The following is a 13372-nucleotide window of genomic DNA, read 5'->3' on the forward strand; positions in this document are numbered from 1 at the left end:
TTGTGGGGGGTGTTCTTCTGTACTGCAGCAGAAGTACAGAAGCCTATGAATTCCACTTCATCAACCTCCTGGATACTAAAAATCATGGACTAAATATAGACATTGGATTTATGACACATTATAACCTGCCTGACATCTGACTCCCCAGGTTTCTCTCCACTATTCATCCCCCTTCTCTCTCTCTTCTCTTCCCCCACCCCTGGTCTCTCACCCATTGACTCCTCCATCTACATTTTCACTGACTACCTGTCTTGTATGCAGCCCAGCCCAGCCGCTGGTTTCTTTACTTTTCATCCCATCCAGGAAGAGCACACACCAACTTCTGAAACTTCCTCAGCCTGACGAAGGGTTTTTGAACCCAAAAGCTTGCTTAATAACTCTTCTCCAACCATTTGGGTTGGTCTAATAAAAGATATCAGATTCACCCAAGGAACCTTGTTTGCCTATGTCCTTAGACCAACACGGCTACAACCTACACCCCTGCAGATATTAGGAAAAGCTTTTCGACTTTTAGAGATAGTTAAGCAAAGGTTAGACAAGCATATGTCAGGGATGGTCTGAATATATTTGGGCCCATCTCATTGCAAGGGATGGGATAAATGATCTTTTGAGATCTCTTCCAGCCTTACATTTCTAGGATTCATGTTATTCAAATTTCAAGAGCCAAATTCTATATTTGAGTTCACTCCCATAAGGGGGAACTCATCCCAGAGTAGACAGCTATTGCACATAGACTACGGACCATGTCAGTCCCATTCTGTCCCTCCCCAAATATATTTTGAATGAGAGCTAAAAAGTACACACAGGTCTTAGGCTGGTCAAAAGAGTAGAGTCGTTGTACACAAGATCTCAAGGCCATAGCTGGCAGTCTCTGCTTATGTTGAGTCAATGCAACCAACAGTCTTACATCCCTCTGGAAAAAAACAACCTTACTGAAATATTGACTTAAGTTGTTTTTCTTCCCAGGTCTACCTTTTGTGGCAATGAAACGGTGACATATGAAGTTCCCCAGCTACTTAAGCCTTGCAAAAAATCACTGGACGTTGCTACCGTATGAGCGGCATACATAGCTGTATGAGACCTATCCTCTCAAATGGGTTCATTTTACACATAGTTATTCAAATAAAATGCATTTTTAACCTGAACGATGACTGGTTGCTCAGCTTTGTGTAAGTGTGCTTTTGCAGGTAAAAAGTCATTGCTTCCGAAATTTCTCCAATTACACTTTTACTGTGAGACAGTGAGCGAGGGCGAGCAACCTAAGGTTTTATATGAGCTCATCAAAATACACCATCACACACAAAAATACTAGTAAAGTGGCAGAAACAAACAGGAGCAATTTGTCTGTGTGTTGCATTAGCATTTGTCAGATTTTCTCTTTTCTGAATGCATGTGAAACTGGTTAATTCACTTGCAAGACCAAAGTCGCCACTCTTAAGGTTTAATTCACTATAGTCCTGATTTCCCACCAGTGTCCTCTCCCCCCCACTAACTCCTACTAATTAGTTGTTACCAAATAATTAGCTATTAACAGCATTCCCCTTGGAGCGGCGAATGAACCAGTTTTAATGTGTGATGGGAACATCCTCCTTGCAATTTGCACTGCTGTCTTCAAGCATTCAAATAACACATTGCAACCTTACATTAAAGGCAAAAAACATGCACAAGGTACAACAAGAAGCAGAAACAACCCAGGTCACCCGGCTTGTGATAGTCCTTCACATGCTGCAGTCTCAACACAAGCAGAAAACATCTCTGCACTTATGCAGGGCATGATGCAGGTGGCAGGATTCACCGCAGCCCCCTGGCCATGCAGAGAGCAGGGGCACCAGAAATAAATGCCATTTGTGCGACCTCTTCCCCAAGCAGCCAGATGGAGCAGCCAGCCTGGCCGTCCCACATGGGTTATATAGCACGTAGCCACCCTGCCCTTCTCACTTGGGTCTGCATCCTTCACATCCCTTTCCTGCTGGCTTGCAGTGCCAGCCCTGGACAGCCCCAAGGCTGGGACCAACACAGCAGGCTGCTCCGCACCGGAGGGCTGCGACCAAGGGGTCTGCACCCTCTCCTGCCCCCAACTTAGAAGTGCCCAGAATTTGCCCTTTAGCAAACCCCTCTTTTGCAATACAGCATTTGGAGGAGGGAAGACTTCTCAGCCCTATGTCCCCACGCACGCTGAGAGCAAACAGGCAGGGTTGGCTTATCACTAGGTTACACTGGGTTTTTTCCAGAAGCACCTGGTGTCACTCCCACCCATGCAAGAGAACCCCCTGGAGACGCAGAGACAGAAAGCAAGGACCTGGGGTGGGACAACACACCCGAGGGGAAAGAGACCTTGGAGGGGCCAAGCCCAAATAGCATCTCACAGCCAAACCTGTTCTGCAAGCCCTTCTTGCAAACTAGACTACGGGGCAAGACAAATGCATGGTGCAAAGGCCCCCCCCTTCCTCCCCTCCACTCCCCAGCCTGCTGCTGCACAGTCCCAAAGGCCCAGACGTGCTCTTACCTCCTCCTCTCAGTCTTGTCAAGCTCCTGGGAGCACAGAAAGAAGCAGGGAGACCCTCAGCTCCCAGTTGAAGGACACCATGTTGGGATCATGTGCAGGCCTGGAGGCTGCAAGCAGGCTCATATAGCCTTGCACAGCGCCTCCTGGGGGCAGAAGCCCAGTACTGCAGTCTCACACATGGGCCCAGGGCACCCTGCCACGTGGTGTTCTCAGCCCTGAGCGAGGTGCTTGGGTGGCCTGCTCGGTGCGTGGGGAGAGTCGGACCCTTAGAACAAAGTCAGCACAGCCATGCTAAGCAAAATGTTAGGAAATAAAGAGAGGAGATCTGTGCTTAAGCCTGACCCTTTCTGGGGCTGAGGTGTCTTATAGCTTGCACCTGCTGACTCTCACACCTGTATCCAGGCTCTTGAAAACATTCATGCCTCAGGGTGCAAGCAGCAAGGGGCACATTGCAAAGTGCAGGTTTCCTTGTTTCAACCCCTTTCTCTGTTGTATTTGGTTAACAGACTCTCTGAGGGCTTCTACGCCGCGGCTGTAGTTGAGACATAACTAAGCTACCTCCAGTATAATGCAAAGTTACTCTGGAAGCAGTGAGTTCAGCCCAGCCTAGTATTTACTCTGTTCTTCAGGGCTGTGCTGAGCCACATGCTGCCTTGGCTGAACTATTTGCAGAATGCAGACTAGCTCATCTAAAGCTAGTTTGAGTCTATCTATACAGTGACTGTGGTGTAGACATACACCAAAGCCATATCAAGTCACACATACACCCAGCATAACACCTATCCCTTGAGAATCAGCTGCAATGAGTTACAGGTGTTCCTAGAAAAATATAGGTTATAATTCAAAGAAATTACCCCCCCCCCCCCAACACACACACGTTAATGTGGGAAGAAGGTTATGCCCTACTTAATTTCCTAGGAAAAGCTCTCAAATGTTATCCTCCATAGTTGGACCTATTGCAAACTGTTGTGCTTTACCATACGTCCCATGATATTTGCTGATTTTTGCAGAGCCCGCAAGCTGGGATCAGGTGATTGATTTTTTAAGTGAGCTTCCAGCATTCATCCTCACAGACAAAAGCCTGGAAACCTGAGCGCTAAATGTGTCAGCACAATAAAGCATATAAAAATATTAATTTTATATTTTATTTTTAATTTTAATTCTCAGGGTTTTTTACATCTCAGTATTTAAGATGATTTGGGGGGGCATGGCATGATTGTTTTCCTGCTTAGGCTTGATAATACTGCTCTATACCCTGAACAGTGCATGTAAAATGAGCAGTGTTCAAAGTTCATTCCATTCTCTGGATCTCCCAGTGAATTTCCTCTTATCACTTTCTTAAGCCCCAGACCTGCAAATACTTATATGCACATTTAACTTTATGCACATCACAACTCAAGCAAAAAGATAAGCTAAATTACACAGTGGAAATCCAAAACATGTTAATCTTTTCCCTGTTCCCTTCCTGTACCTACACTTGGAAGGATGTGGTTATTTATGTTTAACTGCTATTTTGATAGCAATAGAAACAACACATTTGAAATCTTCTGGAATTAACAGGAATAAAATTCTTAATAAACCATATAGTAAAGCCTCTAAAAACGGCTATGCAAAATCACCAGTGAAATCACACGCAATCCTAGGCTCTTAAGAAGGCTGTATTCATGGGTATAGGAGGAAATCATAAACAGGCTGATCTGCACCTACACCTGCATCCAAAGGGGCTTGTTCCTATTAGTGGGTGCATGGAATTACTCCCCTCTTGCATTCATTCCCCTTTCACACTTTTTCACAACATCTCTAAGAGGTTTATTCCCCCTTGAATTCAAATTCTGGTTGCTCCTGTTATCATCTTCCTCAAATCCTCCTTTCCACTGCCCACTTCCAAGAGTAACAAGGCCCAAACAACTCTGATGTAACTTAAAACAGCCTAAGCGCTGCTCTCACTGACGGACTGTAGTGATCCTGTTCACGGTCAGCTCTTCCCACCAGTGCTCATTCAGAGTCCTCCGAGTTGCAGCCCTGCCCACTTCTCAAAAGGTCTTCTGGGAAGAGGGTGGGTTGAGCAATGTAGATCCAACCTGAACACGGGCTGAGGATTTGACCAGTAACTGGATTTGCTAATGAGAATGAGGAGGAGAGCCTTAGAGCAGTTACAACGGGAACCCACTGAACTCTGCCCCCACTGGCACCTAAAATACAGGAGCTGCCCCTCTCTGGTATCACTCTTCATGCGGACACGCCAAGCCTCCCATTCTGCAACCTCGTCCACACCATGCAAATAAGCCCACTTGCAGACATGGCAAAACATAGAGCAAGGCTGGCAGAACTGTGCCCCTATCAAAGACCACAACAACCGCACTGAACCCATTAAAACTTTGCTCCTGTCAATGTTGGCAGCTTGGTATGTGCACAGCTGGTGACCTTTCGTTCCTTCCCACAAGTCGAGATTAGGGAGTATCACCACGTGAAAGGACACATAGCTCTAAGATACAGTTTATGGGCATCACAAGGTTGACAAAGCGTGTAAGTGCAATTCAGTCCGTGCAGCGCCTGTGTATTTCTTCATCCCACTCAGGCTCTTCCTAGCAGGCAATGATTTCCAGCCTTCACTGGCCCACAGACAACACTGAGCAAGTAGCGTCTTGCAGGCAACACTGTGGTTTGCTCTCCCTGTCACCCTCATTTGTCAGAGGGTCTCATCGGCCAAGGCAGACAAGGTTCTTCGGGTAAATCTTTTGTTAGACCGATTCAAATAGCTGGAAAAATTCTTCTTAGCAAACTTTTGGGTATAAATACCCTTCATCAGACTGTGAGCGCATCTGCAGTTGGTGTGTGCTCTTCCTAGGTGGAATGAGTAGTAAAGAAGCCAGAAGCACATTTTGCCTAGGAGCCACGAGCTGGGGGCCACTGTTGGTGGGTTTAGAGGAGACTCAGGTAGCCTGACAGCCAGCTGGTGCTGTCCACTTCCACCTTTCAAACCTTTCTTTACAGGAAGAGCTACAACCGTTCTGCATGATACAAACCTCCTGGATTAGAGCAGCCGCACCTGTGGCCACACAGCAGTGCTGGAGGGTATTTTACAGGTGTACGTGCTTCCAGCATGCTTGACTACAGAGGGGCAACACAGATGGGCAAATATGCACCGGCCCCAGCAAGAGGGGCTCAGGCACCCTCAGGAGACTGACAGGTGATGTGCTAACACCAGCATAATTGACATCAGCTTTGCGCATCCTGCTTTGTATGCATCAGCCCCATCCTTTCCTGATTTCCCCCAACACATTCAACGTCCCACCTGCCCTATGTCACACCCCATACTCCACCCCCTAATTCTCACAGCCTGAGTCCCAGCTCCTCTCCTCTTCCCCAGCAGCACTCTCCTTAATTCCCACTCTCACCACAACCCTTGTAGCATGAACCACTTCTCCTGCTATCCCACCACACTTCTGCAGCACCGCACTCTCCTCTCCATCTAGGAAGCATTCACACGAGTAAGGTATATTCCTCCTGAGTTCACGTTTCCTGAATCTCAACTCCAATTACATTTCCCCAAACTAAAGAAGTCTCTTTGACCAATGTCACTTGGGGTTTTTTTTTCCAGACTTCTGCCAGGGCTGATTCCAAACAGCATTAGTTGAGGAGGGAGCTCAGGGTCACTGCCTACCCCATGTCCCCTTGCACTAACTCAAAAGTTTTTTTGGCTACTTATGCGCCATGGAATATATTTGAGCTATGAACATTAGGCTCGTGCCTATATTGACAGCTCCACTCGTATTGAATGTTATGTTCTTTTTCATGCAATATATAGTTATCTGGTGGAACACATTGCCATGGGATGTTGTGGAGGTTGATCATTTAACTGGCTTCAAAAGGGATTGAACAAATTCATGGAGGACAGGTGCATGGAGAGGGGAGGGGGATATTAAACTTGATATTTACGGGTGCAATGTCCAAATTAGGACTTCCTAGGCCTCAAAATACTGGAAGCCATAAGAGAAGGGGGGCAGGCAATAGATAAATCTAGATAGGCTCTGCATAAATAATCTTCCCCTTAGCACCCACTCTGTGCCATGAGGAGGTACAGGATATTGGGCTAGAAGAAACTGAGGTCTGAACCAGCATGGCATCTCTTAAGTTCCTGTGTTTGATTTAGCTTCCCCAAAAGGTCATTTTTGATCCCGCAGGTGTGAACAAAGTATATCAGTAGACTCTATCGACCTAATGGATGGTCTTTTTTTTTCTTGGGAAGGGACTAAATCTTAGGACCCCCTGTCATAAATTACCGCAAAGTTGGCACATTAACCCCACCTTGCAATCCAAGCATGCATGTGGGACTGAACATTTAGAAAAGTCGACCTTTAAGGAAAAGGGTTCTCGACCTTAAATCTAGTGAAGCTGGCACACCACAATAAACTACTATCTAGAGTAAATACATTTTCCTATCGTTATGGGATGTTTTCAAGGATAACATGTGTTATATAAGAACAGGCAAAGTTCGTTTAGCAGTGCACAGCTACTCAAGGTAGAGTATTGCACCGAGAGTTTTTCTTTGTATAGCTTGTCCAGTAACAACTGTTGCTGAGGCAGGGGTGGGGGGCGGCAGTATGTCTACGCTGCTGTTCAAAGATTAGAGATTGAAGCTTCGGTGGATTTACCCAAGCTGGATTTAAACTAGCCAGCTTGCCCAGTGCTATTACAGCCATAGCAGCATGCAGCTCAGTACAGACCGACTGTTCAAGAATTGACCCTGGTCGCTGGGTCGGTTTTGCAGCTCGCACTAAGCCCCATACTGCTGTGGGCTATGCTGCTCTTGGCATCCAAGTGAGTTAATTTAAATCTATGAGTAGTCGCTACAGCTTTGGACTGCAGTGGAGAAATGCCCAGAGTCACTGTTTGGTACAGGTGCAGAATGATCACAAGAAAAATAAATGGACACAAAGCTCTCCGAAGCAAGCAAGTCTTATTGTTTCCTTGTTGATTCTTCCAGATGCTCAAAATGTGGAACGCTGTGCTTTTTCTGCTGGGTGCAGTCAAAGGTAAGACATAAGATTTATTTCAATGCAGGGTTTTCTCTTCTGCTTCATTTTGCAAGGGTTTTAACTCTATACAGCGATGGTTCTATGCCAAACAACTATGGTTATATTGCTTGCATTTCATGTATAGGAAACACGGGCAGTATGGTTTGCTACCTCATCTGGAGGTCCGAGGCAGGAATTTGGGGGAATTTGCTTCCTCAACACAGCTTTAATGGCTTTGTCTTTTCAATGGGGTCAGTACATTAGGGGAAAGCCTCCCTGAGCCTTAGGTCTTTCTTGTGTATTGGGCCCAGGGCTGGATGCTTGTGGTAGTCAGTTAGGGCCAGGATGCTCCGACTGTCCAGAGAAAAATGCAGTGCAGAGGCCAAAGGAGACAGTCTTTGAAGCACACCCTTGCAAGGGATGCAGCATAATTCCCACTCTATAACAGGTCTTCCCTGCTCTGTGGGTCTGTATAGAAATCAAAGAAATCATAGAAAAGTAGGGCTGGAAGGGACCTCCAGGGGTCATCTAGTCTAACCTCTGATGAAGGTAGGATTGTCCCTATCCAAACCATCCTATACAGATCCGTTGTCTGATCTACTAGTGAAACTACACTGTTAACCCTGATACAACCACAAGACATAACACCCTAAGCAGCTACAAGTAAAGTAGGGAGACCATGGCAGCCAACATCCTGCTGCTGCAAAGGTTGTTAAAATATGCTCAAGAGATCCAAGGAAGGGGGTCACACCCCCCACTACAGAGGAAGGCAAACCCCCCCAAAATCCACACCAGTCTGACCATGGGCTAAAATTCCTTCCTGACCCCAAATGCGTTGAGGGTGGCATGGCTACAGTGCAGCCCTCTCTTTGTTCCTGCTAAGATTGGTAGTGGTCAGGGAGGGAGTATTATGAAAGGAAATGACTGTCAGTCTTCAGGTTGCAAAGTTGGAAGCACAAGAAGTGCTTGGGGAGAGAGGTGGTCTTGGACCGACTGTGACCTCGTCTTTGTTCATTCGCACCCAAACGATCTGATCTGTGCACTACAGGAGAGCAAGTTTGCTTCGATAGGCTTGGCTGCTTCTCCGATGATATACCATGGGCTGGAACTATAGAAAGGCCAATTGCGAAGTTACCCTGGAGTCCGGAAAGGATAAACGCCCGCTTCCTTCTCTACACTAAAATCAATCCTAATCACTATCAAGTAAGACCTGTTGCTGTTTAAGTATTACAAAAGTTGTATACATACAGAACACAAACACAGGCTTATCAGCTGTTAGCACTCCTAGGACTGCTAAGGATAGAAAGGGCCAGTTCTCCAAAATATTCAGGGAACAACCTTCACCAGCTTCTCAGAAAGTTCCTGTCTAGTTTCCTATGAGGTTCGGTAAGTCTCACGGAGCAGAAATTCTCACCTGTGGCTGCAATAAGTGATTTTTTTGAAGACCTCACCAACCCTATGCCAACCAAATAGCTTCCCTAAAGTAGACCATGAGTCACTTTCTCCTTTATGTCCATTGATAAATGTTAAGGAAATATGCAGTATTAGAGGGCATTTGATAGGCAGAGGGAAGCACTTGCTAAGCAGAGGCTGAAATCTTGGCTCTGGCAATAGCAATAGCCAAAGTCAATAGCAAAATTCACATTGAGAGGAATAGAGACAGAATTTCCCCCAAGTGTGAACCCTGCAAACCATGAGTCATGGGCTCGTCTTCACATACACATTGGTAAATGCATATGATAAGCCCCTACAATTAACTAGTTAATCGTGCAATAAATTTAGACTGGCCATACTTGTAAAGTCATTACCACACCATAAAAATGTCCATCCAGCTATAAAAAGAGCCAACCAGCTATAAGGTTACTGCTTGGAAACATGTAATTTGTAGCTGGTTTCTATCCAGCTTTCATTTGAAGATTTAGCAGGGCTCTTACTGATCATAAAAGCTGGCCTTAGGCAGCAACAGCAATGCTTTCTAATCTGCAGAGTTACTCTGGATTTCAACATTTACAATTGTATTATCTACAACAGGAGATCACTGCAACCAATCCAACAACTATTGACTACTCAAATTTCAATGCGAGCAAGCTAACCCGGTTTATTACGCATGGATTTATAGACCAAGGAGAAGAAACTTGGCTGTCAGACATGTGCAGGGTATGGTACTACAGATACTTAGGTGACATTTATAAATGCATTCCTGAAAATTACATCTTTTTTTCTATTTCTAACCAATGTACCTCATGCTATCTGTGCTGACAAGAAGCTTTTACTTCTTCCTCTAGAAAAGAATGACATAAAATGTTGCTCCGCTAAAATCTGTTCAATCCTGGTTCTACATCTCTAAGAAAACTAATAGGAAAAAAGGGTTAAAGTATCCTCCTTGTTGAAGTCAATGGGCTTACACAAGTAAATGGTAACAGAATTTGGTCCAGTCACTCTTTTGTTTCCCTGATGTACAACCCCACCTCCACAAAAAAAAATAACCTCAAAAAACAAAACAGCTCAAGTAAGGCACTTCTTGGAAACTGAGGTGATCCTACAATTTATTAAATAGCTATACTCATGTCTGCTGCATCATACCGCACCTGCTGATAAAGAGAGAGGTTCCCCTAGTAGGACACATGCCTGTGAGGGCAGGCAGTCCACCATAATGGGGTAAGACTGCCATGACACAAAATTGGGTAGTGGCAATGAGGAGCTAGGGTTGTCAACCCTCCAGGATTGCCCTGGACTGGAGTCTCCAGGAATTAGATATAAATCTCCAGGATACTGCTGAGACTCACCCGGGAGATAAGTGATAGGGCATTCATTGAAATGAACATCAAATGTTGAATCCAATTTGTACAGTAGTCCGGTGGGTTTTTAAAATGTAATAGTAATGTGCATTTGCCTTCCTGCTGTAAAGTCTTCGCACTGTCATCTATACCTGATACACACAAGCACGCGAGCACGTTCGCTTTGTGTGTCGTGGGCATGTTGGCCTTCTGGAAACCTCCTGGAATAGATTCAAAACAGAGTTGGCAACCCTATGAGGAATTGGTCTGCTCAGGAACAGGACCATCCGCCCTTATGGTTTCAATCATTAAACCGTAACATCTCCTTGACACAGTTTTACCCATTTCCAGAAAGGTACCTTCTTTTAACATTTATACAAAAAAAAAAATTCTGTGAGTGAGCAATCAGAATGGCTTACGCTGCCAGGTGCAAACTGGGTAGATCTTGCCTCAAGTTGGCACTAATTCCCAAGAAGGCTCGAGCCCAATTCTTTAAACCCAGTCCCTGTCTTTGATCTGAAAATGTATTTATTACCTGGGAAAACGTATTTATTACTTAGTAATTTTAAAGTGCATTTTATACTACACTAGTTAGGGCTGTTAGTGTGATCTCTCCCATTAAGTCCTTGGATCCTCCTGTGGGCACCTGATTTGCTGCTCTGCTTTCTGGTTCCTGCCTTATCTGCTGCTGTGCTCTTTGCTCCCTCCTTGATCTGCCAAACTCCACACACACAGGCTCCCTGTTTCACTTGTGGCATGTGTGCTTCAGGGTGGCCACCCCTTTTTTAAAGGATGTCTCTTTGCATCATCAGGACATGGTTTAGTATATATAGGTGCTGTACTTGGAAAAAAAATTAGAAGGAATTAATATGGCATTGATAAACTTGGGTATATTGCTTAAATAATGTCTTAATCCCTCCTTAATGCAACTTGCTTTTTTTTTCATATACATATTTTCACCAGAGGATGTTCGAAGTGGAAGATGTAAACTGCATCTGCATAGACTGGAAGAGTAGTTCAAGATGCCAGTATACCCAGGCATCAAACAACATCCGTGTTGTGGGTGCTGAAATTGCCTATTTTATAGATGTCCTAATGGTAAGAGATCTTCTTTTAGGCACACAAAACAGCATAATATGGATGAAAATAATGTGATCAGACTGCACAATTTGAATGGGAATTTACACAGCCAGCAAAAGACACCTCCCTGACACCATTTTATCATGCAGGCAAATTTTGAAGTTTTGCTACAAACAGCAGAAGTGTTCAAGTTTCTTGGGAAAATAAGAGGTCACAATACTTTTTACAATAGAAAGTGTTGGGCACCCTGGTTATAAAAGTTTCTGCCAGCCCTTTACTAGATTTGAATATTTTCAGTCTGCATATATTATAAGTACTTTTGTACTGCTGCTGTATAGAGCCCAGTCTGATAGGTGTCCTTTGAGAATGCCTACCATAAGATCATAGAGAAGTAGGGCTGGAAGGGACCCTCCAGAGACCACCTAGTCCAACCACCTGCATAAGGTAGGATCATCCCTATCCAAGGATCATCCCTATCCAAACCATCCTAAACAAATCTATAATCTAATTCTTTGTAAAACTACCATCCACCCTGATACAACAAAGGACATAACACTCTACCAGGTTGAGTCCCGTGGGTAGGATAAGTAGAGCAACTCCTAGTTGGTTAATCCCAGCAAATGGGTGCTAAATTGTTCATCACTATCAAGACATCTCTACATGGGCTACAGGTACATCCAAAATTAGGCAGCAACCAAGGAGAGGTTCTGAGAATCCAAATTTTGGATTTAGGTGTCTAAAATGGCAGTTAAATGCTTAAATCTTGCCTAGGTTTCTCTGGAGATCTAGCCCAGATTGTTTATCCAAATGAAGGGCCAGATCCTCACCTAACACAAATTGCTAGAGACTTGCCAATATTCATCACCATTTTTACACTAAATGAAGATGCAGGGACATTTTCAAAGCAAAATTACTGAGAATTAGGTAGCTCAGTGCTATTTTTACATTTGAAAATGTCCCTCTCTGTCCCTAAATCTCTAGACTTTAAAAAAATAAGTCTAGAAATTACCAACATTTTGGGGAAAGGATCAGTCTCTATTTTTTATTTTTCTAAACTGGTTTTTCTATGACCAGTATAAGAAATTCCATTGCATTGCATTGGTATTAGTGACAACACAAGGTTCAGAACAGTGCAGAATGAGACCTTTGAAGAGCACTAATGTCTTCAAAAGCTGAGGTGTAAAACCCCAAGTACACTTACCTCCCAAGAAAGAAGGAGCAAGCAGCCCAGCTGGTGGATCATATGGGCCCAATGCTACGATCTCACATGCGCACAGCACTTACAGAAGCTGTCAGTGGTTTGAGGCTTCAGCAGCACCTATGGAATGACCCTGTTGCTTTTGCCCTTCTTTACGTTCCGGGAACCTCAGCTCTGCTCCACATATTTCTCAAGCAGCAGAATTTGGCCCCTCAGTTGTTAGTCACAGCCTCTGTCCATGACTAACGTCATTGAAAATAAAGATTATGACTTTTAAACATTGTTTTTATCAGGAAAGATACCAGTACTCCCCTTCCAAGGTCCATATCATCGGCCATAGCCTTGGAGCTCACGCTGCAGGAGAGGCAGGGAGGCGGCGACCAGGCATAGCAAGAATAACCGGTAGGTTAATGAATTCTAGCCCAATTGATGCCAGGGAAAACTGCTAAATCCTACCATTACCTCATAATTTACAGAACCTGCCTGTAGGTGCTTGTTGGAGCTGGCTAGCATGTGTACATGGGTGCCTATCATATCTATCTATCTATCTAGGGCTGTGCGAAATTTCGCCAGTTGTTTCGATTCAACACTGTTTCAACTAATTTTGAGCTCGAAACAGTGAGATCGAATCGAAACGAAGGGCTTCGAAACAGCCTCGAAACAAAATGAGGCTAGTCAAAAAGCTTCAAAAGTTTCAAAACGTTTCAAGTTTTGCAGCCAGCAGTGAGAGACAGGGGAGAACCAGGGCTGTGTTCCCAGCACAAGCCGGGAGCCCTGGCTCTCCCCATCTCCT

The 13372-nt window shown here is 44.7% G+C and overlaps 1 protein-coding gene across 1 annotated transcript in view; it reads left to right on the plus strand.

Moving 5' to 3' along the window:
- The first annotated feature begins 5960 nt into the window (after window positions 1-5960).
- The window catches only part of LOC102379327 (inactive pancreatic lipase-related protein 1), a 20431-nt gene continuing 13019 nt past the window's right edge, over window positions 5961-13372 (plus strand). The window contains exons 1-6 of the mRNA XM_006038306.2: window positions 5961-6002; window positions 7494-7542; window positions 8573-8727; window positions 9556-9681; window positions 11265-11399; window positions 12873-12981. Of these exons, the coding sequence (XP_006038368.1) occupies window positions 7494-7542; window positions 8573-8727; window positions 9556-9681; window positions 11265-11399; window positions 12873-12981 (574 nt within the window). The 5' untranslated portion in view covers window positions 5961-6002. The remainder of the gene's footprint in view (window positions 6003-7493; window positions 7543-8572; window positions 8728-9555; window positions 9682-11264; window positions 11400-12872; window positions 12982-13372) is intronic.

Source organism: Alligator sinensis, unplaced genomic scaffold (assembly GCF_000455745.1).
Source record: "Alligator sinensis unplaced genomic scaffold, ASM45574v1 scaffold1374_1, whole genome shotgun sequence".
Classification (NCBI taxonomy): Eukaryota; Metazoa; Chordata; order Crocodylia; family Alligatoridae; genus Alligator; species Alligator sinensis.